At 46.1% G+C, this 25,468-nt stretch overlaps 3 protein-coding genes across 5 annotated transcripts in view; 1 reads left to right on the top strand and 2 right to left on the bottom strand.

Annotated features, from left to right (window-relative positions):
- Nucleotides 1-10,026, bottom strand: part of LOC134009690 (ADAMTS-like protein 1) — a 56,874-nt gene extending 46,848 nt beyond the window's left edge. For all 3 annotated transcript variants that reach the window (XM_062449281.1, XM_062449280.1, XM_062449284.1), the window contains exon 1: nt 9,764-10,026. In XM_062449281.1, coding sequence (XP_062305265.1) covers nt 9,764-9,820 — 57 coding nt within the window. In that variant the 5' untranslated portion in view covers nt 9,821-10,026. The remainder of the gene's footprint in view (nt 1-9,763) is intronic.
- Nucleotides 1-25,468, bottom strand: part of LOC134009694 (leucine-rich melanocyte differentiation-associated protein) — a 106,132-nt gene that overhangs the window by 49,620 nt on the left and 31,044 nt on the right. The gene's annotated exons all lie outside the window — the stretch shown is intronic.
- LOC134009692 (collagen alpha-1(XXV) chain) overlaps nt 17,341-25,468 on the top strand; it is a 112,681-nt gene continuing 104,553 nt past the window's right edge. Inside the window, exons 1-2 of the mRNA XM_062449287.1 lie at nt 17,341-17,995; nt 18,171-18,240. Coding sequence (XP_062305271.1) covers nt 17,699-17,995; nt 18,171-18,240 — 367 coding nt within the window. The 5' untranslated portion in view covers nt 17,341-17,698. The remainder of the gene's footprint in view (nt 17,996-18,170; nt 18,241-25,468) is intronic.

The following is a 25,468-nucleotide window of genomic DNA, read 5'->3' as shown; positions in this document are numbered from 1 at the left end:
CACCGTAGGGATGGGTACGCCCGGGCACCATAAATTGCCCACTTGAGACACACTGAGCCCGCCCTTCGTCCCTCCTTCCCTCTCCTTCTGAGAGAGAATGATTGACAGGGCGAAACACCAACTGCTGAGGTTTTCAGATCAGGTCATAGGTCACCTGAGAACAGAGCTCCGAACTGCCCTGCTTATCAAAAATGTTTGTTTCCTGTAAAATGGAGAAGGAAGAGCATTCAAATACAGAGAACTAAGATTTGTATGAAAATGGTAAAAGGACAGGGCAGTAGTTCATCGGTAGGGCAAGGTTACGCTGGATTAAGGACAGACACGGAACAGGTGATGTGCCTGGCAGGCCCAAATCCTGCCATGCCATGCCCTGACCCACATCCTGATGCCACAGGCTCACCGGAGGATCACTAGGATCACCGGTTCCTCCCCTGATGGGTCCTGATTAAGAGGGCGTTGGTTGGATTGGAGCACAGCCCGGTCCCTTAGGGCCTGAAGTGGGCAAGGGGCATCCAGGCTTCAACTGGCACCCAGAGGCTGTCCATAGGGCAAGGTATAAGCTCAGCTGGCAGGAGTTTAATCTGAAATGCACGCTCAGAATAAATGCAACATGTTAAATTGTTGGCATGCTGAGAGTGCGTCTTTATTTTGATGTCAGCCCAAAGCATTACTACACTGTATAACCATATGGTTACACTTTAGTGATACAAATGCAGTCCTCTGCTCTACATAGGAGGCCAGACTGACTCATATCTCTGCTCTACAGGAGAGGCCAGACTGACTCATATCTCTGCTCTACATAGGAGGCCAGACTGACTCATATCTCTGCTCACAGGAGAGGCCAGACTGACTCATATCTCTGCTCTACATAGGAGGCCAGACTGACTCATATCTCTGCTCTACAGGAGAGGCCAGACTGACTCATATCTCTGCTCACAGGAGAGGCCAGACTGACTCATATCTCTGCTCACAGGAGGCCAGACTGACTCATATCTCTGCTCTACAGTAGAGGCCAGGCTGACTCAGTGTTCTTCTCTATAGGAGAGTTTAGGCCTATTATTTAATCAGAGAGGAAAGAGAACACTGGTGGCATGAAACCTTAGAGCCAGCGCAGCGACCGGGGGCCGAGCCAAGCAGTTGGAAGACATCTTTCGGCGAGGTGAAATCTACACAAGTTAAGGGCTTTGCAAGCACTGTTACACACAAAGATTGGCACTGAATCCGGGCGTATTATTGAGAGGAAAAAATAAGACAGCTTCGACAAAGACTCCAGTGATGCTGCTAACCCCATCTCCATTATGGGGAATAGGCAGACATCTGGGAACATTGTCATCTACAAAACACATACTGTAAACACAAAACACATACTGTAAATACAAAACACACCTTTAATGTGGTACAGACGCACCAATAGACAAACGGCATAGAGAGGTGATGTTGGGGTAGCACATCCAACATATTAACATATATTTATATATGTATGATTATACATATTATGTATTGTATATTATTAACACGCAAGACATTGATGATCTGATGCACTTGGCTGGGCCTCTAACCTAGGACTTTATTATTCGATGATCACTTCTACGCCACCATCCCAAAAACACAGCTGTTAAACATGCAACACCTTCATTTCGGTAACGTAAACAACACAGATATCCAGGACGTGAACCTTAATGTGTCCGCAATTCTGACTAATCGCACACACGTGTGGTCAAGTCAGAGTAGCGTGTTTATCTTCTGATGATAGCCTGACGCAGCGTGTAAGAGGCGGCAAACCCTAACCCTACCATCAAGACCCTCAGTGCCGAGGCATTCCTGACAGAGTTGAAGGCCTGAAGAGGCATCTTGCGTTTCAATCTGATAACTCTGAAATTGCCTAGACCCCCCCCCCCCCCCCCCCTCATCGAATGTCGTCTTTTAGAGCCCTGTCGGGGTGGGTAACAGAGATGGCATCGCATTGTGTGGCATTGTGTTTCCTGGTGCGCCATTGTTCATTGAGGGTGAAGTGTGGACATCTGAAACAGTCTGTGGGTTTCTGTCCAGGGGGTCCAGCTCTGCAACATGACCTCCGTTAGAGGGCTCTGGGTCTGTCCGGCTAAAGGACGCGACCTTTGCCACTGGATACGGTCCGACACATTTTCACTGATTTAATAGACGAACGTAGACTACGCTAAATTCTCTTGCGAGTGACAAGGTCACGACAAGATACGCCGTTATTCCCTTCATGCCTGTGTCTCTTGCACAAACTCATTTGTTTGCGACCAAAAGCCGTTCCAACAAAAAACGGAAAAAGGTGCGAAATAAACGACTACAACACTGCCTACAATAACCGTGGCCAGGTGGCCTGGACAATGGAAACAAGGGGTTCAGTCCAGTGTCACCCCTTAGTCCCCTCCTCCATCTCAGAAAACTCGACTGACATCTCATCCTTTTCCTCCTTCCTACCCAGGGATTAGAAAACCAACTGGCCCCCCTAAGGTGAACCTGGTGCCTGTAAACGTGATGCCTCTAGCAGGTGGACAGGTAGTGAGCGCTCTGTTAATCTTTAAGAGGGAGGCGGGCAGGAAGAAGGGAATTATGGGTCAGAGAGAGGTGAGGGGAGAGGCTTTGCTGCGGCCAGGTGGAGAGGGACAGAGGAGCTCCTAAACCACTATCTGATGGTGGAAGATAGCGTTGGTGGTATGTGTGTGTGTGTGTTGGGGGGGGGGATATTTTACCCTACTCCCTCTTTTATCGAAGGCCCCAGGGAGCACATTCATGGGTACAAAAGGATGCTCCGACTGCCATAGATTTCTGCTAAGGATTACCGTTCAGCATACATTCAGAGGTTGAAGCTATGCTAAATTCAAACTGAGGGCGTTCACTAGGGGTGGGGGAAAAAATGTATTCACATATGAATCGCGATTCAGTCTTCTAGTGATTCACAAATTTCAAAATCCTTAAAAAAAAAAAAAAAATATCGATTAAAAATCGAAGATTCCCACCCCTAGCGTTCCCTTAACTTGACTAATCAACCCCCTCCCCCCCTAGAGGTAGAAACAAAGTCAAGCTTAAGGTGAACTCATGAGCAAAACCATACAGAAATCTCTACACTCGCACACATTCAGTACGTTGGATACTGCTGTAGGTGCATATTTACAGACACACACACCCACACACAGTGTGAAACACCCTTACACGCTGAAACTGCCTCCAGCCAGTGTGGTTGCACATGACGCCTTTTCCCTATATTTGTCGGGCGGCATTTCCACCCCTCTCTTTGGTGGAGGAAATCATTTTGCCCTCGGTGGCCTTCCTCCAGCTGAGTGTCCACACCCTCCCTCATGTTTCCACATAGGAAGAGGCACACGGTACACACACACACACACACACATACTGTACACCGTGATGTCCTTCACTCTACATCTGTTTTCTCATTGCACGAGTCCTCCATTTGTCACATGCGTAAACACAAAACACAGCGCTGTTCCTACCATTATCCGTTTCCTCCGTGCCCCCTCTCCGTTCGTCTCTCTCGCCCCCCCCCTCTCTCTCCCTCGCAGAGACACACATACCCACACACGGGCCAACAGCTGGCCTCTCGGAGGGCAACCTGTGCAGAGCAGGAAGCCAGGGTGCTGAGTTAGGGCAAGGAAAAGGGAGAGGTGTGAGGGGAGGAGGGAGGAGGCCACTGAGACCTCGGGTTCAGTACTGTGAGGGTGTAGTCGGTTTAGCTAGAGCATGCAGCCTCTGAACACTGTGATAGACAGGGTCAGGGTTGGGCTAGGGTTGGGTTATGGTTGCGGTTACATTAGCGTGGCCTCATCTGGGGGTATAGAGACGAGCTTCAACGACGGCTGGGGAGAACAGGAGACTCGCTGGACAGGAGGGAAACTTTCTGCTGAGAAGGCATTTCCACACCCGTGTGGAGTTCAGGGTCTAGATATTTAGTGCTTTTGCTGTCCGAAATATGGAGCATATTTTGGTTGGTCACATAATGCCGGACACACACACACACACATACACACAAGCGTGTGCGCAGGCTAGCACACCCACCCCCCAGCACCCCCCCACCCCCCAGCCCCCCCCCCCCACCCCCACCCATCTGGAACTCTCCGGGGAGAGTCTTGTCAGTATCTGAAGCTCCTCAGGTTGCATTGAAGACACACATGGCTACACACAGGCCAAGACCCGACGGATCAGCAAGAAGCCGTTCTGACACACTGGAACACGAACCCACATCCTACCTACACGCACACACGCCATCCTACACACATCACCCGACACACGCCACCCTAAATCTACACACGCCATCCTACAAAGGGTGCGGTGAACAATCCAATTGTATCCACCATCAATTCTCCCTCTATCTTTCCATCTCTCTCCGTCCCTGCCTGCCTCCCTCCCTCCTTCAAACAAGCACTGCAGCGCAGTGGCTCCACATCCCTGATCATGTCACGATTCGCCTTTAATGATTACTGTCCCGTGTGGTGACGGAGGGGGTTCCACCCATTTCCTGCCGTGCCCTCTCGTCAGTCACAGGCAGGGAGATGTAGAGACTTTCCTTAATTCGGCGACTGTGTTAGGCTCGGCTCCCCCCTCACATAAGCTCTATCCTACTCGGACTTTCTCTCTCGCCAAGCATGTCAACTGTCAGTTAAAAATGCTTGCCTCTTGAACTTTTCTGCTCCGCACTCCATCTCTAACTGACGTGTCATCAGGAGATCTCTTGCTCTACGTGTCAATCTCCTCTCTCTCTCTCTCCCCTCTCTCTCTCTCGCCCTATCCCCTCTCCATTGCTCTCGTTCTCCCTTTCTAACCACATCAACAGCACGAGGAGTAATATCACATTCCCTTTCTATTGCAGTACAGGAGACTGAAGAAAAGGCTGGAATGCTAGCAGGACTATCTGACAGTGTGGGCGTTCATATCAAGTCACATACTCTGTCAGTTGGGGACTGTGTGTGTGTGTTTAATTGGAATACAAACTCAAAATAATTTCCAGTGAAATATTTTATGTATTAGGGCTAAGCTGAAACAGAACTTATGATTCTACTCTGACAAGCAGTTGCTTGAGAAAAAAATCTTTTATTTTGGAACATTTTGGTTCAGGTATGTTTGGTTTTGACCCAGGCATGAGAGCAGCCTCTCGTTAGACTATCGGTCGCTCAGCCTGTGCAGTCTCCATGGCGTGCCTGTCAGGCCCTCTGATAGGTTGGACAAGTTGATGAAGGTTAGGGGGCGCCGCGCTTCAGCGTTGTCCAACAGAACAGGGCCGTCTGTCATCCTGTCTCTCTGGAGCGGCTCAAAGGAGACACAGTCTTGGGAGGTGATCTAACCTGCTTGGCTGGGGGTAGGAGGGGCTGGGGCTGGCTCCTGAACCCAGCCACCAGGCCACCGGGATAGCACGGCGTTCCACCGTCGAGGAGATGAATGTTCGGATGACAAAACCAATGATTTATGTGGTACATAAAAAAGCATGAGGGGGGAAATATAGCAAGGGAAGGTGTGTGTGTGTGGGGGGGGCATGTGTGTGTGTGGGGGGGCATGTGTGTGTGTGTGTGTGGGGGGGGGGGGGGCATGTGTGTGTGTGTGTGTGGGGGGGGGGGGGCGTGTGTGTGTGTGTGTGGGGGGGGGCTGTTAAACGTCAGGTGTGCTTTCTTACCGGTCCCCGATGCCAGGTATTTGTCAGGCTGCTATTCAGGAGGAGAGGAAAGACGAGCACAGGTGATGACAGGATCAGCTACAGGGCCGCCGGGCAACGGGCTCCAACAGGCTCATACACTGTTCATACCGTGCAACTATGTGTGTGTGTCTGTGTGTGCGTGTGTGTGCGAAAGAGGTGTTGACGAATACAGGTTAATGGAGCAGTAATTGCTTTTTTTCCCCCTCCTAAGTGCTGGGTGTGTGTGTGTGTGTGCGCCCAAATGAATAAGAAGAAGCCAAGTGCAGGAGCAGATGAAGTCATTGGTTAGAATGGTATGCTGGGACAGGGTTTTGGGCGGTGACACTTCAAAAACGACAGCAAACAAAGACAATATACTCCACCACTGACCAACAAAACTGTTCTTTTTGTCAGAAAGAAAATCACATAGAAGGAGGACATTAACACACAAAATTGGAGTAATGTCACCGGCAATTAAAGCTTTGAGAAGTGATGAACATGCGATTTTATCTTTTCGCACACCATGGTCTCCATTCTCCTGGCAACACACTCTTCTCACTCTATCAACGTTTTTTTCTCTCTAATCCCTCTGTGGGTGAACGCAGCTTTTAGTCCGCTTCCTCCAGCTCTCACTACATCCATCTCTGCTCCTTCCTTAACCCTGGTTCTTTTGATCCTTTTTATTCCCCATCCCTACTTCTGGTTCCTGATCCCCTCCTCCTCTCACTCCCTTTCTCCCCCTCTCTCTCTTGAATGTGACTAGACCGCTTCTGGAACTCTCCAGAGGATGCCCATTGATAACACTTCACTTAGTAGCCGACTCCTTTCCCCTTTGGCTGTACTTAGAAGATACAGGGGCTTAGTGCTGCAAGCCACTCCTTGATACACACACACAGCTCTGGGACAGCTCTCAGGTCAAACTGGAGGTGTGAAATGCAGTTATGCCACCGAGGGGCCACCCAAACGGAGGTCGAACCGTCCGACTAGACTCACACAACAGGATAAAGCAACAATGCTCAATGCCTCCGACGGAGACAGCGAAAGCTGCGGGGAAGAGCGAGACGTTTCATCAAAGGACCAGCAGGCCAGCAGCTTGGCTTTCAGTGGTCGGCCCGGGGATCTGCCCAATCACAAATGAACCTCGTGATGAAGGAACGAGCACGTTGAGGGAACAGCCAATCACGTGGAAGGAGGAGGAAGCTGGCCAGCTGCAGGAACACAATGGAGGGGTGGACAAAGAGTCGGCTCCCAGCACTGCGGTCCAATGTTAACCATCCAAGCTGCAGACCACAAGATTAATCTGGAGAGTTAGTCCCGTCTCACTTCAGAGCCCTCTGCTGGTCGCAAGCTGTCACTGCAAGTCGAGAAGGCCAGCGTGCAAGTAAATCTGGTGAGCTACAGCCGAAACAAAAGCGTGTTTCTTCCCCTATCTGACTATAGGAGAGATCTAGTACGCAATGACGATGGCTCGTTTGAAACTTGGTCCTCGTTTTGTAGCAATCAACAGCATGCCCTTCAGCTTACTCACTGCCCCACCACATGGTTCCATGAGTGATGCCTTCTCTGGCCAGGGCCTGATGGGGTATTCAGTCACGCCATGTCATTAGTGCTCTGCTCCAAGTGGTGGCAGGGAAAACAGGGCTGGAGAGTTCCACTGTGTTTGGAAGGATGAGAGCCATAGCTCTTCCCATTTACTGGTTGACTACATGGAATGTTTCAGGCACAGTTCCGCGTAGCAGTCTGATTCCTAATCTCCGATATGTGCCGGGTAATAAAAGGCGTTGGAAGTATGCAAGTCCTTCCAGTCCCAGAGATGAGTCCTAGCATCAATCATTCAGGTAGGATAGAGAGACCATTACATACTTTATCTAGCCTTACTGTTAGGGCAAATGTGTTGACAAAACCTTCTTTTGTATTCCATGAAAACCAAAAGTCCAATGATGCCCTGGGGTGGAGGGAGTGGTTGTCCGTCCCCCCCGTCCCCCCACACCAGTCCTCAGTGCCCCTCCAGATGAGGGTCTCAGAAGAACAATGACAATGTGTGCTTCAGAAAGAAAAAAAACTCTCCAAGCTCTTCAGCCAGATGTGTGGGAGGGGTTTTACTCTTTACAAGGGACCCCATTCACAATGAAAAACAAACTGACTTCCCACTCCACTCATGTCCACAACAATAGAGCCTCGTGAGCTAATTGGGCTCTTGTAGGTCTTTAGAACAGAGCCGAGGGTGGGACGTTGGAGAGCTAGGGGGATGTTGATGGATGTCGTGAAAAGCCGTCCTAGTAACAAGCTGTGACCCCACTGAACCCTGCCATCAACAAACAGGATGGCACATTGCCTGTAAACAAAGGTCTGTGGCTAATTCGTCCTTCAGTAGAATGTACTAACAAAACAAGGATTTAGCTGACCATCAATTAAAAGTCTTGTGCTGTGTTCCAGATGCACTTGAGCCTTTTTCCATTCACTGAGCCCCCCCCAAAAAAATGTAAACTCACTATTATGGAGCGACCAGTATGAGACACACTCATATAAACTGCAACAGGGAGATTAGGGTAAAATACCAACATCTCTTTCAGACCACTAAGAAGGTAGAATCCCGAGGTTTGTTTGGAGTTCAGGAAAGCAGAACAAATCTCTAACTGAAGTATAGGGCTTTGCCAGTCGCTCCTCTTGTCAGACCAACACCTACGAATTTGTATTGAAACATAAGCTTTTCCCATAAAAAGTAGACAGCATTTACAGCAAATACCTGTAATAGTCACATTAATAATATGACCTGGCGATAACAGCACAACATAGAAAAAAGTTATCGACGAGTTTAGACCTGCACTTTACCCACTAGAAAATCTGAGCATTGCCTTCCCTGCAATCACCAGCCCCTCACCATTTAGTGCTGAACGTTCTCTTACTGCAACAGCTTTGTGTGTTAACCTCTTTGTCTTGGAAGATGCTTGTATGGCTCCAGGCTAGACAGCCTGACTCTACTGGCCTCTTACACACAGACACGTCTGGCACACACACATGAACTGGCACACACGCACACACACATGACCTGGCACACACGCACAAACACACACACACACACACAAACTGGCACACACACACAAACTGGTACACACACACGCGCACACACACACATGATCTAGATCAGTTTGATTTGGTTGATCGACGGACACAGGCAGACAAGACGGACAGAGAGAACATGTTCTGGTTTTGTGTCCCATATGCAAAACCAAAACCACTATAGCAATAGCTGAGGGTGCAAACACCTCACTTCAAACATCAGAGCTATCTTGAGTCTCTTACGATTGCAATTACAGTATGTCATTTAACTGCCGCCTATTCTCTAAAAGGACTTCAAAGGCTCTGAGAGCATCCCTCTCCCACTGAGAAGCGCTGATTAGAGAGCCATGACGTTGAAGTGTCAACATACTCAGCTGGGCTGAAGTAGTCAGCGGGTCAACCCGTTAGGGTGTCAAAGCACCAAAACCACCTTTGAATGTCAATGGCACCTGTCACAATCACTCTACCACCGAGAACCTCCTTTAGGAACTACAACTATAGAGGCTTAATGACACTACACCAAACCTACAATAGCACTTCTACGCTGCACTTACATCGTAGTCGTTCAGAGCCCTCTCCTCCACAGTCTGCCCACCCATCCTATCATCAGCCCTGGACATGCTCCAACCCCTCTCCCCCCTCTTAAACGCAGCCTGGGAAAAGCACCTTCAGAATCTGAGGCCTTTCTCAAGGTGCATCAAACAGCTAAATATTTACGGTGCAGGCAAGTTGATATTGTTCTTAACTATTAATGTACAAAAGTTCAAAAAGTCATTGGATAGGACGCAGACGAGTAATTCGAACCGCATAATTAGGCTACCGTTGTAAAAAAAAAAAAAGAAAAAAAAGAAGTGTTGTATTGAACCCAAATTGTTAGTGTATGTTAAAGCATAACTTAGTATTCAAATAAGCAACACAGTTAAAATGTAACTGTATGAGTACTTTTACATGATCGCTGTTAATGGAATTGCCTGCTGTGTCAGCTGCCTTTGATGTACTACCATGGGATTAATGTACAATTTCACACATTTAAGAAAAAAACATGCCTCTTACCTTTGTAGATAAAACAAAATAAAGAAGTCCGAGTGTCCAAAACATGTTTCGTGTCATCTCTACAATTGTCTTTGCCACCTTGTGTGAGCTATGATGCGAGGTGCTGGTTGGGTAAACTCTGGCAGCTTGTCGCAGTATTGGTAACAGAAACGCCGCTCACTTCAGCTCCTTATTTGAAACTTTTAGAAAAGACTTCTTGAGACAACATGACACTTCACAGTCGCTTCCAGAATTTTGTGCCCGGCAAACACGTTGTTGCTAAATTTATGTTTGCATACCAGTCGTGCGTCAGTGAGCGACTCTCCCACCTTACATTCTTAAAGAAACAGCCCTCAGTCTAGCCCTTGCGTGCGCCTCGCGCCAAAAAGTGACAAATACGTTTCTGAAATCCTACACCCCTTGCCAAATGTTTAAGATAAACCGACTTTATCTCATAACTAGGCACATTACTCCAGTGTGTGCTTAGTCGCCTCTTAAGCCTCTTAAACAGCAAAAACATTTCAGCTCCAAATACTAAAATGGAATAAACACGCTACTACACTACACGCTAGTGCAACATTCCCTGTTAATACTCTCAGGGACATTCCCACCGTACCCTTCCTGTAAATGTATGCTGTCTTTGCAACTTCTAAAATACAAGGCAGTCTTTCTTTCCTGCTTTGTGTAATAGACCAGAGCACATACAAATATTTATCATACAAACACATCCAAATATTGATCTTTACAATCTAATTTATTGAACTTGAAGTATGAACTCCTTTCATTGGTCCATCAGCTTTAAGATGCAAGACCTGAGTAAGATTTGCCAAAGACCATTACATAAGGGTATTCCCCCGGTTTCAGTTGAGCTAGTCCAGAGCCACCTAATAACAAAGCTCTGAAATGTCATCCCTAATCAGTAAACATCAAAGGGTGATATACTTTTGATAGCAATACAATAGGTATGGATGGTATGAGCTACCTGAATTGTGGTCTGACACGCAGGCTTGAATTTAGTGTAATCTTTTTGAACAAGCCAGGAGGAGGAATGTTCTTCATCTTTTGACATGCAGAAAATAATCTTCCCAAAAATGAATAGTTTCCTGTCTGCCTGAGGGGCTGAAAAGGGTCTTAATAGTTCTTAGATTTGTCATACCAGCTCGACACTCATCAAAGGCCTGCTCTTGGAGGGAAAAGAATCTTAGAGCCTCATCTACGTTCAGGTTGCATTGAGGCCTTATGTTGAACCTTGACCCCGATTGACATGAGCCCACAAAGCAGTCTAGAATGCAAAAAAAACTGCAAATAGTGCTGAGTGGAAAAATTCACATTCCCGGTAACTGGTGGCGTGTAGCCACTTTGTCATGTTGAAAATGGTGTTACTGTCATTGATGGACCTGTTCAGAAAGGCCATCAGCAGAGTTGCGACATCAAATGTATTCTTAGGCACTTGCCTGCTTAAATAGCATCCGTCTGATGTTTGCTCAACAGATCTCACAGGCGTTTCTGTGTGGGAATACAAATAAGGGGTTAAGGCCAGAGCCAATGAGAGTCATCAGGCCAAGAATAAGTGTTTTCTGGAAATGTGATTGGATAAGTTGGATTCGTAACATCCCTGTTTCACGCTGTTGTCAGAGGCAACGCTTCACACCGTGTCTGTGCTTGACCTTATTTATGAGGGCAAGGGAGCGAGAGAAAGGAGAGAGAGACAGTTTGATAAGGCTGTGCACACGTGTGGGTGATAGGATCATTTTTCATAGCACACCTGAATTTATATGAAACAGCACCCTTTTCAAGGCACCTTGATATAGAGAACTGTTCTTTGACGTGTGCTCTTGATGAGTTCTCAGGCATCTGTATTCCATCCGGTACATATGCCATGTTACTGGGAGAGTGTGTGAGAGTACGTGTGTGTGATTGAGGGTCCAGGGGAAACGAAAGCCCAGGCATGGCTGCTGGCCCATGGTGTCTGAAGAATGTAAAGCCTGCAAAAGGGACGGTAACCTGTCTGTACGTCTGTCAGCACGGATCGGTTTCAAGCCGTGTCGCTATTGCCTTTCGGCCTGGCGTGCCCAGTCGGGGCCCGGTGCCACAACCCTGGTCTCGGTCACAGATGGCACCACTGGTGCTCTCTGTGTGCGTTTCACTGTTTACATCCTGAGTACTCAGATGTACTCACACACACGGCGGTCAGTACTCACGCATACACACACACACACACAGGTACACACTTTTTTGGAGCAACCACCTGATTTCATTTCTTGAAGGGTTTGTGTGATGTTGGTTTGTGCTCGCTGAACAAGGTGGACCTGTGGATCCTGATACGACTTGATTTGAATCGCATTGCTCTAGCAGATGTCAGTGAAGACAAATATAGACAGAGAAGTGCTGTTACCATCCCTGACTCTTTATTGTCCCCCAGTGATCCAACGGGGCTAAACTGGATTCGCTTTCTTTCTAACTGCTGACTGACGCTTTGGCTGTCTTTGTCTCCCCAGTGGACTTTTTTTTAAAGGATATAAAATATGCTGTTCCAACATCGAGCTACCAAACTGGAAGATTCTGAGGAAAGAACATTGATATTCCTACCAAGTACAATCAATTCTTTATGTCTAAGCTCCATCAATGAATTTCCTCTCACAAATCCACTTTATGTGTATTGAATTCAAACCCATCCCTGGTGGTGTCCATTTTTTACAAATCAAACATGCACTTTATCGAGAGTCTTTTAAAAGGGAGACAAGGAAACAAAACCATCTTCCATAGCAAGGAGGGAAACAGCCCATTGTTAGAGCAGACATAGAAGCAGGCAGAAGATAGAACAGCAGCCGTCGAGGGAGGACCAATCAAACCCCTCGGATCAGTTTCATGGACGAGGATCGGTCAATAATCACCCCAGAGCGGGGAAGTAGAGCAGAAAAGAACAGTTACTGGGTTCCAGCTTCTCTCTTTTCCCCCTCTTACTTTCTCTGCTGGGAGCCAGATATAAATCACAGCTTTCATTACTCGACCATTCATCCCCCTCATCTGTGCACCTCTCCTGCTTGGTCTTATTCAGGTCTGTCCCTGTCTTGCCCCTGTTTCTGTCCCGTTCCCTGTATGTTACAGTATGCAAGTGTTATGGATGATTGAACCCAGGCTACACCCAGAACGATAGATTCAGAACCTACAACAATGTAGGATTGTGTGTTTGATATTGATCAATATTGCACAATTCATGCTATAACTGCTCCATAATATTTCCAAAGAGACACTGAAAAAGGTTTTTAGAAAAAAAACGTAGTTATTTACAAAATGTTCCAGTGTGGGACCTCACACTGACTAAAACCAGGAAGGGATTCCAGTAAAGCTTCTTGTACTAGAACAATACCAAACATTGGAGACCACCTTGTGAGAGAAAAAGAGAGGAAGAGTGAGGCATTGTGTGTGTGTGTTGTGTGGTGTGTGAGAGAGACTGAGACGGAAAAAGACAGATAGACTAAAAACGAGGCACTATGGACAAAGCACTTTGAACAAGTTTTCAGCTGCTTATTCTATTTCGTTCATGTCCAGTTCCTATCCTGAACTTTGATATCCTACCACACAAATCTCAAGTGCAATATTGGCCTGCTGAGTATTTGTCCACCAGAATGGATTCAAATAAAAATCCCCAGAAGAATCTGCAAGACGCAAGGGCTTCTCTACACAGGGGCTTCTCTCACAGGGGCTTCTCTACACGGGGGCTTCTCTACACGGGGGCTTCTCTACACGGGGACTTCTCTACACGGGGGCTTCTCTACACAGGGGCTTCTCTACATGGGCGCTTCTCTACAAAGGGGCTTCTCTACACGGAGACTTCTCTACACGGGGGCTTCTCTACACAAGGGCTTCTCTACACAAGGGCTTCTCTACACAGGGGCTTCTCAAATCAAATCAAATCAAATTTATTTGTATAGCCCTTTTTACACGCAAGCATGTCACAGAGGGCTTCACATATGCCCATAGAACTGCCCCTCAACCAACCTAAACCCTCAAGGAAGACAAGGAAAAACTCCCAAAAAACTCAACAGGAGAAAAAAATGGAAGAAACCTTGGGAGGAGCAATTCTCTACACAAGGGCTTCTCTACACGGGGGCTTCTCTACACAGGGGCTTCTGTACACAGGGGCTTCTCTACACAGGGGCTTCTCTACACAGGGGCTTCTGTACACAGGGGCTTCTCTACACAGGGGCTTCTCTACACAGACAGCTCTCTCTCCCACACATACTCACACACAGACATAAAACATGTTCTTCTAATTTATCTTAAGCGTCAATTTAAGCAGCTGTTTACTGTAAACACAGTCTCCGATGCCAGAGCCGGGACATTTGGTTTTAGATTCTCAATTATATCATAATTACCAGGACTGTGTCTGGTTGTCAGCAACACGGACCAGAAATATAGCTGCAAATAACTGCTCCTACGCCAGCACAAACAGCTGGCCTGTTAATCCCAGCATGGCTCTGTGAAAACACCCTGCCATCTCACAGGGGGCTGCCCTGTGATGGAATATTGTCAAAACAGAACAGGGTCAAATGCACAGCATTATTCTGACCACATGGTGAAAATCCTCTGTGGTCAGGACTGCAGTTAAATATGACATATTATAGTTACTGGCACCAAACCTTAACATCAACAAGAACTCAGAACACAAACATTTCAGTTTTTTTTTTATCTTTAATTAAGTCAAAGAAATAATAGAAAGATTTTGGTGATAATGTCCTTTTCCTAACCTGCAGTAATCACATACTGCAGGCTGTCTACAGCTTGGTTATCGAGGTCACAAAAGAATGCAGACTTCAGTGCATTATTACATATTCTACTGTCTGCATTACAGTTTGTTCATGTGTGCTATAGGTCATCAAACTGACACTAATAATAATACTGTAGTAATGATAACTCTATTATTACTCTATCGATTACTCTATTAATAACGTTTTACCCTATTATTACTCCAGATGCCTAAAAGATTATATATCATAAACTGCATTTGGGGAGTAGGGAAAATATAGAATCCAGGTTGAGGAAATAAGATGAGTCATAATCTTCCTTTAGAGAAACCATTACACCTTGGTCCTCGTAAGAACAACAGACCGTTTCTGTTCAACCATGTAACCAAGGATTTAAAAACCATGTATCACAAGGTTGGCAAGGCTGAGTTATTGTGTGTAAGGACTGGACAGGACACACCTGTTGCGCATAATCCTTTAGTAATGATGTGTCTTGTTAACAGAGGCATGCAAGTTCATCATCATCATGTGCTGTCTCTACAGTGAGGCTCATTACCAACAGGGCAGGGTCACTCAAGGTTAACTGTCTTGTCCAACAGAGGATTCACTATTGCACTTGGACATATGAATCACTGATGATGATTTGAGTGCCTATGGGACATCTCCTTAAGTTGAACCCACATGCATCTACTGGAATTGGATATGACCTAAGATGCTAAAATATGCTAAAGCACAAGACTGATCAACATGTCAAGTTAATATTGTTGAACAACTGAAAGATTTGACACGTGTTACCTCTCTGACCTTTTTACATGAAAAATGATGAGAGGTGAGAAGGGAAAGGAGTTCCCTAAGGGAAGGGTTGAAGTTAGGGTTAGATAAGACTGCATCCAACCCTAACCCTAGGGGAGGGTTGTGTGTGATCTGGAGATGTGCGATCGGGAAATGTATGATCTGGAGGTGTGACACTTTCCCAGTAGCCCCCACAGGTATTCTGTTACCCAGCAGAGCAAATTGGCACAGTGCCAAAATCTCTGCCTGTCCTTCTGGTCACAATAGAGCCTGGATGATGACTCCCTGCCTCTTCGTTCTATTCTACTTTTGTCAACTTTTTTTTATACATAAAGAGACTTCAAAAGAGAAAACTTCTGAGAGAATTCCTTTCAGGTATCTACCGTGCTATGCAATGGGCAAGACTGGTTAAAGATCGGTCCTGCACTAGAGGTACCTCATTCTTCAGGACGGCTGTATATTTTCCAAAAGCACCTCATAGTTCAGTAGCGCTCTCTAGTGGCCACATCCATTGTGAATCTACACTAAACGAGAGTGCAGGGGTAGGACCCAAACGCAGGAGAGGTAGGCAGACAGAGTTCCAAAACAAGGGTTTTATTTGTAAACTAGGAAAACAGGCAGGATACTCGCAGTAGCATAGGCAAGGACAAGACAAAGACTGGACACAAAACAGGAACCTGAATACACAGAAGCAAACAAGACACAGGTGGACACGATAACACTAACGAGAACAGAACACCACAGCAATCAACAAGAAAGGTGAAGACCATGACACAGGGACACAGGGTAATTAAGAAAGACAAAATCCATTTGCATTATAAGATGGATAGGTTTCATATACTGTACATTATCCATAGACCCCATTTGTCAGATACTACTGTATCTGAATTCATTCATTTACTCAGTTCTATCTGCAGAATAAAACAATTCATAGACTCAGATCTAATGGCAAATGATTTAGATAATGTTTAAGATGTCTATGTACCGTACAAATCTCGGACCTAGTCCTAACAAGTCTTCTGAATGGTGATGACCTTGTAAACAATGTTTGGTTAAATTAGGATGAAGCCCACTTCATGCACTTTTAAACATACGGCATGCTTTATTCAACCAGTAGAGGACGACATTGTATTGCGTTCAGAGTCGAAACAAAGCCAACCTAAAAGACGGAGGACAGACGGCGGGGTCAGCGTCATGTCTGGGGCTGGAGGGCACTAGAGACTAGAGCATCCTCTCTACAGGGGACCATCGGTTGAACAATGGCAAAACAATGTATCAATCAATCAATCAATCACAGCTGCCATGGTTTTTAGACTGAATTGCATGTATAGCAACGTTAGTTAAATGTAGTCAATTGTACATTTTTTTGGTATGTAAACTAGGCTGTTTTAACTATAGGACAAACTGTTAAAAAAAGTCATTTTGGTAACAAACTCCCGTATCTGACGCTATATATTTATTTCTTGATTAAATCAAGACAAGTAGCCTATACCTGCATATTGTAGCCTATAATTGCCGCCACCTCCATCATCCTCAAGATCCTCATACTCACCTCCTACAGCTATACTGTCTCATATATTTTCACTGCAGGACGTCGTTAATGCTGTGTGAAGCATTTTGTTTTGCTTGTTAAAAAAGTCAATACGTTTTAAATGATTCCTGTCCACCGTCGAATATCCTGTGCTCCTTGTCTTGTCATATATTATTGTGCTGGCTGCTCTAAGGCAGGGAGAGTCTCATTAGATAGAACCACATAGCCAAAAAGAAACTTATTTCCATTGCAATAAATAGTTTAATCAATACATGACTGTCTTGACAGAACTAAAAGTTACTGGAGGCTACGTGCTGCATAGTTGCCAGTGTTTTCTTCTCGTAATTCATCACACATATTTGTTGTTGTTTGGAATGTTAACTTTTCAGAGTTTTTCAGAATAAGATACACCTAGTTGGGATCTCGAGATTTAATTTATAATAAATTATGTTAATTTGAGGGGGCAAATGTGGAGGCGTGTTGCAGTAATAACGAGGGGGGCGCGTGCCTTGCACTGTACACTGAGAGAGAAGCATTTGCCCCTCAAGTGAGGTTTCTGCTTACTCTGTGGCTGAACATTATCTCACCAATTTACTCTTCAAGATTAGGTTGCTGTTGCTGTTGTCTTTGAACGAGAGGATTATATTCCCAGCAGTGAAATAACTTTGTTAGATTTCAGCTGCACAGGTTGCATTGCCTGGCAGCGCCGCTCTGAGGTACTTGGCTTGGAAACCTGTCCGCTGTCGCTACACCAGCTATACTCCCCTCCGTTAACGTCGCGTAGTCTTATGCCTACCAGAGTTGAAGTGTCGGAATTTTATTAAACAATTTGGCTCTACTATACATGAAGATTGAGTTCTAGCAGTACATGATTTCGAGGTAGTTATGAAGGTTGCGGATAAAAAAGGAGAACTCAAGTGTGCGGAGAAAATGGAGAGAGAAGTGACATCTCACAAGAGGCAACCTTGCAGCACAACTGTGTTTAATGTTATCTCGTCTTTATTCTCCGTGGCATCAATAGCATTTTGCATTTTTCTGAGTGTTAAGACATCAGAGATAAAGGGCCGTGTTGTGGATTTGGAAACTGGACATGGCGAGCACATCCTTCATCGGGTTCCCGGTTTTTCCCTGGATCACTTTAATTCATTGATACAAGAACGAGTTGACGAGCTTCTGTCACAGGTAAGCATGTGCACGAGCATTAATATGAACGTAAAGCTGTCTCTCAAACCACTATGAGGTTTGACAATGACTTAAAATAATGTGTTATTTGTTTGATATTAATGTAAACAGCCCATGACAAGTTTATCTTGTAGTCCAGCCTTTTTAATTGACGATTTAACTTCGTTTCTTTCAGCGCTCCTACGAAAGTTTTGCTAAGATTCGAATTGCCAGAGAAGTGACACCTGAGTGCAACTGCCCACCAGGTAAGGGCTAATCTTGGTATCGGCCATACTGCCGTATTGACCATACGTCCGTAGGCTACTGGAGTTGGTTTGTATAACAGGTCTCATAAAACAAACAACGTTGAGATGATGAATGTCTGAATAATAGTATAATTAATGCAGACACAATGGGTCTAGAAGACAGTTTTAAATAGCTTCGAATCATTGTATGTTTGGGCAATACTGTAACCATGAGTGCTTACATCCCCTTGAGATGAACCAACCTTGTAAATATTTAGTGAGATTTCAAAATTACATGATAGGGTCTGGAAATCAACATGTAATGTTGACATTTTGTGAATAAATACCTGTTTTCCAAAACAAGGGATGGTAACAGGTATCCAGGTAGCTGTAGCTAGCCTATATTTTTCAGATGCAGATTTCTGACAATAACTTATGAAATTGATACCATTACGTTTAGTTAAAATAAACTTCTGTTTAGGTAAGTATGTTCTTATTCCTCTGCCATGCATCAAATGGATCAGATTTCCTTTACCGGTTTGTAGATATCAGATTGGCTCCTGTGCTAGGTTTGAGATCTGTGACACACAACTTTCCTTCTGAACCTCCCTGCATGTTGTGTTGATAGTTGAAGGGGAGAATGAATGATGTAGACAGCTGATTCACCACTACACCAAGCAGATAGAGTGGTATTTAACAGCTAAACATAGCAGCGCTGAGAAGTTTGTGACAAGTGGGCGGTGTCTTACTGCCCACAATCCGTGGTCACCAGCCCTAGAGTACGTGCTTGGAGCGCTCGAGGATGCAGGTTGAACACAGTTGCATTGTGGGTGCTGTTTATTTAGGATTAGAAGTTTTAAAGTTGATTAATGTGCCACTTGAATATTGGTGATGGGTGATGGGTATGATGAATAGACAGGATTTTATACAATGCTGTTGTAATAAGATGATATACTCAGAAAGAATGGAAAATAGTTTTCTATGTGATACGGAATAGACGTATTATTAATCTGTAGGCTCTGGCATGTAATCAGCATGGACTGAAATGACCGATTTTCACCACCAGATGGAAACAGCTATTCTTTGAATGTTTGTCAAAATTCAGATCATTTTGGATTACGGGAGATCAAATGAGACTACGGTAGCGAGTTTATCATACATGATACAATCTCCTATTTATACACTTTATTGTTTGCTGTCAGAATGCATAATAATCCTTTATACCGAGCCCAGTAAGGACTGTTACATTATAGCCCACATCTCAACTCAGTCAGGACTGTTATACAGACGACATCCCATGGAGCTTCAGACCTACTGCCTCCTGGCCCATTTACTGGAACTTGCTCGTACACAATGATAACATTGAGATATTTAATATTTATGGTGCATCCTACAGTACTTATGTCAGGACAGGTGTCATGTTGACATGTTGCACAGTAGTCTAACTACAGAATTAATGAGCCTGCAGTTCCAGAAGTCTAATGAGGCTCCAGAAATGATGTGAGTCTCTGTTCTCAATCTCAGTCATGTGTGCACCAGCAATTCTCCTTTGCAGGCTCTCTGTTGAGGGCAAACGTAAAGCAATGAAAACATTTCACACCAAATGAAGCTCGCCATTGTGAAACCCAACCACTTCTCTGAACTTTCTCCCAAAATTGGCAAAATGGCAAGCTCTCCCGCCTCCCTTGTGTGACCATGTTGTCTGCACATTATATAGTGCATGCCCAGCTTTCAGCAGACTGCTGACAGCACTGGCCTCAGAGTGCCTAATTTTTAGGCCAAGTGTCTCCTTTCTTTGTCTGAATGCCTTCACTCACGAAAAGCCCCTCTGTAGTCGGAGAGACAGCCTCCGGCTTAGGAATCGCCTTTTTCAGTGGAAGCGAACCAACTGTAATGTCTTTTTCACAGTCTTCATTTCATTACTGGTGTAGCTGATGGAGCAGAAGCACGTAGAGATGGGCTATAGCTGGGGGACATGCTCCAGGTGTCTTCAGAAAGGGCAGTGTAGTGCAACAGAATACATGTAAGTTGTGAGAAAGCTATAACTAAGTGTGCAACTTAAGTTGTTCTGGAAAGAGTCCAGCAAGTAGGCTACCTGCTCCACCATACAAATGCTATTCCATACAAGACAGCTAGCCTTAGTAACCAAATTGGCTAGCTAGCTAGCCATCAACAACTTTGGTCTAATAATGGAAATTTTTTAGCTACTGTGCGATGTCACTGGCTGAATGACAATGAAGGAATTGGAGGAACCAAAGACTAATCTGTGTAGCAACCAAAGACTAATATAGGTCAATGTCTTTCTTTGAGTAGGTAGTATTCTTTAGTTCTCTGGTATGAAGATTTTTTTTAACATTTTGGCCTGCTCTCCCAGTGTTCACCATGTCCCACCAGAGCTCTTGTCTGGTGCGTTGAGCTTCTTCACTTCACACTTCCTAGCATCCGTGGCCGAGGCGCACCCTGGTAAGTAAGCCGTGCTGTGCAAGCGCGTCCTCTCCAAAGGGTGGTAATTGTTTCAGTATTGACGGCGGTTTTCTCTTTTTCTTCTTGTGCATGTTCCCGTCCCCAGGGATCTGCATTCCAATCGGGGCCTGTTGTTTAATGGGACCTTTTAATAAAGGCGTGCGTAGTCAGCAGCAAGCTAGCAGTGCTTTGCTCTCTCCTTGTCTCCTCACATCCCCCACCTCCCTGCCTCCAGCCAACACCCCCTTGAAGTTACGCTTCAAAAACCTTGGCAGTGAAATACACCGGGGAGCAGCAAACAACATACAATATGGATGTGCGGTGCGCAGTTTTGTTATCCTAAAGGAAGGTTAGAAAATGTTCCTTGTTGTCAACTCCAAGGGGTCTTTGGAAGGTCCCACGGTTGGACTTGGTAATTTCGTAAAGATGGTCAGACAAACTTAACCGTACACAGCGGCGGAATACACACGCAGTTTCAAACGCGCAAGACCCACTGCGGACATATCAAGCATCACAGTCAGTGCTTCTGTGATGGAAGTGGGTCAAGTAGGGACTGAACCCCCCCCCCCCCCCCCAACCCCACAGGAAACACTCTGATTCCAACGCCTTGAACGTCAGCGCGTTGTCAATCGAGTCAGTCACACGCGGCGCCCTCACGGACAGCTCCTACGAGGTCATTAATAAGTGGCAGTTTGGGATGGAGCCCTCTGTGTGGTTTGGCGCCGGGAGGTGCATGTAGTGTATGGGCCGTGTAATCACCGAGTGCAAGGTAAAGCTAAGCAGATTCCCAGCTCCAGCGAGCCTCCTGAGCCAGCTGCTTCTGGTTAGCCAGAGAGCCAGTGCTGCCGGCCGTCGCGGTCACAAAGTTAGGGCCCAAGATGTGTGATGGAGTCAGGGACCGCAGTGGGGGGTGTCCCTGGTCTGGAGTTTATGATGGCTGCCCCTTGTTTGGTGTGTGATATGCGTGTGTGCGTGTGTGTGCGCGCGTGTCTGTGGGATAGAGTTTAGAGAGTGAGACTGAGAGGAAGAATGCTTTTTGATGCACATCTTCAAAGGGCACATTTTTTTGGGGCACGGTACAGAGTAACCTCATCCTAACCTTTCGACAAAGCTATTTCAACAGTGGAAAAAAACCGGACCTGAGTGCGTGTAGCGACCACGAGTTTGAAAGAGTGGCACGCTTCTTCATTTCTCCGGCGACGACATTGGTGCGTCCCCTCGGGTTAACAAGGAGAGAAAAGCCAACAGAGTGCTTTATGAGCAACGCCCGGCTCGGCTGAGGGAGCCAAGAAGGAGACCGTAGGACAAATGGGGTGGGAGGTGGGGGGATGTCATGGTGGGGGAGGAGGGGGGCTTTCCTCGCTTGGACAGATTTTGGCAACCCTCCTGGGACGTCAATCCCAATTCTGGAATAAAGTTTGAGAACAGGAGATATTTGAGATCTGGCCCCGGCTGTTTCCACGGTTACTGCCCCGAGACACACGCAGGGGTTTCCATGACCACAAAACCGAACACACACCCCCATTTTGAATTAAGAAGTAGGACCCCTCCTCCAATGGGCCCCGGTGTTTTAGACGAGATGTTGCTTCATTGTAGTCGTCCAGTTTGAGCTTTGTGGAGCTGTTGTTTCTCTTGCCTTTCCTGGTTTGCATATATGTCCGTGCTTTTCGTGAGCAACCTTGGAATACGAAGTCTTAACCACGCACATATTGTAACGTGGCTATATTTAAGATGCCTTCAGGCTCTATAGGGAAAGCTCTTAGTCAGTGAAGGTCAGTGGAGTTCCATTTGAACGGTTTCTTTACACAACACTGTACAATATGTTGCATTTAAACAGAGCTGACAGAGCTTGTGCATTTTCTGCAGCAGTATGCGTGTGTGTATCTTGCTAGCTAAAATACACTCAGTATATCCCAGTGTCCTAAAATGAGCACTTGTCTTCTTGTCGACACAAAGTGCCCTCTCACCCCCCCCCCCCCATGCTTCTCCTTTAACCCCCTCGGCCTCAACCCCCCCAGGGGGTAACGTCACTGTCTTTCCCCCGCTAAGCTCCTCTTCCCAGGGCCTCTCTGCCTGAGATGAGTGGGTGGGTGGGTGATGGATCCATCTCAAAGAAAGGCTCACACACGCATTCTGGCCACATCTGCTGTGTGCGGTGCAGTGACACCAGGGCCTGTCATCCCACCAAAGTCTCTCTATTCCTCCGACTTCCCCAAGCTAACCCCGCACACACAGTCCAACACAGTCATCCCTAACCCCACAAAGAGAGCTTAGAAGACTGTTTTAGCATACATGAGGGGGATTCAAATGAGGAGGGCTTGTTTGAGCAGAATGACCATACATACTTTTTTTCATGCGGTAAAGGTTCCCTCCACTCATTAAAGGTGTTTCTTATCTAATTCAGGCACTCTGCCCCTTAAGTATGTAATCATTGGCTGACCAAATAGGGCCTCATTAGCACCGATTTAATATGTCTCCCCTGTTTGCCTGAATGGAATTGAATTATTTATTTGGCATATTAATGACCTGTGTTTAAACCCGTATCAGCCAGCAGAGCTGCAGTAAATCAGTTTTCTCTGAAGATCAGTGTGTGTGTGTGGGTTTGTTGCTGCTCCTCAAGCCACACGGCCACGACTCCGTCAACAAGAAACAAATGCAAAACGCGTTCAGTGTGTAGACTCTGTCGTTTTAAGGAACCCACCCCTCTTCCTCCCCGTCCAAGAGGCCTCCTGAACAGCTATTTAGATTTCCCCATCGTTACGCACACACAAGCCGTTTTCCAGAGTCTGTCATCAATTTTGGTAGCATGATTGAGTGAGCGAGCCTGAGGAGGATACCAGCATGTTCCCTAACAGGCAATAAGGACCAGCTCCCCCCCCCCCCCCTCCCCCCGGGCCTTCCTTCTACCCGAGCACCAGCCTGTGGCCCAGCACCCCTGGGCTCTGCAGCTTCACAGTCACAGACGCGAAGGGGGCACAGATGCTGCCGTTCTGCACTCTCTCAACATAATGGAAACAGTCACTACAAATAAAACGACAGACTGCAGTGAGCCTTAAAATAACCAAATAAAAGATGTGCGTAAGGTCTGTGGTAGGACTCGAGACTCCAGCCAGTGCATCGGACACCCAAGCTCCTTTGGAAAGAAGGAAAATGAGAAACTTGCTCATGAGATGCACAGATACATTTACATTTAGTCATTTAGCAGACGCTCTTATCCAGAGCGACTTACAGTAGGTACAGGGACATTCCTCCGAGGCAAGTAGGGTGAAGTGCCTTGCCCAAGGACACAACGTCATTTGTCACAACCGGGAATCGAACCGGCAACCTTCTGATTAATAGCCCAAGTCCCTAACCGCTCAGCCATCTGACTCCCCTCCTATATACACAACATAATGGACATAAGTATAGTATAGATATACAGGACGGGTGTTTCTTAGCCCATGCAATCTAAAGCTTAGCTCCCGGCTCAAGTCGAAAAGAGCTCATTCAGCTACTGTACTCTTCCAAAACGGTTCCCATCTCCTGCTTGTGGGGAGAGAGAGAGCCCCTCCCCTGGCACCTGGTAGCTGATCTGGAAGTGCTGATGAATCCTGGTGACAGATGTGAATAGGGTACATAGAACAAGACGCCCAAATAGTATGACTAAATGACAGACAGATTTTTGAGCATTACAAAGCAAACATTTCAAAGATGTGAAAGCATAGTCTCACCAGTAAAGTGTTGCAGTTACGAACAAGGCCTTTTTTTAGGCGGCCCCTTTGGTGAGTTCCCTTTTTAAACGCTAGCAGGTTAAAGTTTAAAAATCCTTCAGACACATCCAGCGACAGCAAGACACGTGCGGCCCTTCAGAGTAGAATGAGTCCAGTTCTGAACCTGCTCGATCCCAGGCTCCCCCGGGGGAACCCACAGGATGGTCTCTAGGGGAACACTCCGTGAATGAGACCACTTGCCTTTTCCTATCCATCGACCACACACCATCACACACCATCATGTTTGTCAGTGAAAAAGAGCCTCTCTGATCTCTTGTCTCTCTCTCTCGTCTCATGCACACGCACTCTTCTGTTCCTGGTTTATGCCATGTGGAAAAAACGTCCAGGACAACGTCCCTTGACTAAGCTGGGATCACAGTTATGTAAGTCGTTTGAAATTCATGTTCACTTAAACATGGATAACGTTTGTGAATAGTAGGTTTTGCGTTTTAGGTATGAATCTCATTCCCAAGACTGCAAACTTGGGATATTAAAACTCAATGGAATATTATATAACAAACTTGACATGCTCGTGACTAGGATCTGGTTGAGGGGAGGGTCACCAGTGACTAGGATCTGATTGAGGGGAGGGTCACCAGCTGTGTAAGCCACAGCTAAGACTAGGGAAAGCCACATGTTGGGCATGGCTACCTTGGCATTGAATCTAATTGGATACACACTGAGCAGGCTGCACAATTTAGATTTTTGACAACTTCTTAAATGTTGTTGATGCTCCATATGGCGGTCCCTGTTAAATTATTTCATCAAATTTGGATAGAGGCAGGTTCTGACCTCCTGGTCTCCTATCCCCCTGTTACTACCCCCTGGTGTCTTACCCAGTGGCTCACCCATGTTTAATGTTCTGTTAAGGGGGAATTCATATGGTGTAAGTCATGGGTGTTGGTGTAGAACTTTGCCACTCAGGAATAATGAGCCAACAGTCAACAAGAATCATGAGCTAGCAGATCAACAAACAGATGGAAAGATTGGAGCAGAAATGTGAGAGAAGCAATGCAAAAAGAGCTGTGTGTGTGTGT

This window comes from Osmerus eperlanus, chromosome 23 (assembly GCF_963692335.1).
Source record: "Osmerus eperlanus chromosome 23, fOsmEpe2.1, whole genome shotgun sequence".
Lineage (NCBI taxonomy): Eukaryota > Metazoa > Chordata > Actinopteri > Osmeriformes > Osmeridae > Osmerus > Osmerus eperlanus.
The sequence above is the reverse complement of the archived record's forward strand: the minus strand, read 5'-3'. Positions and strand labels throughout refer to the sequence as shown.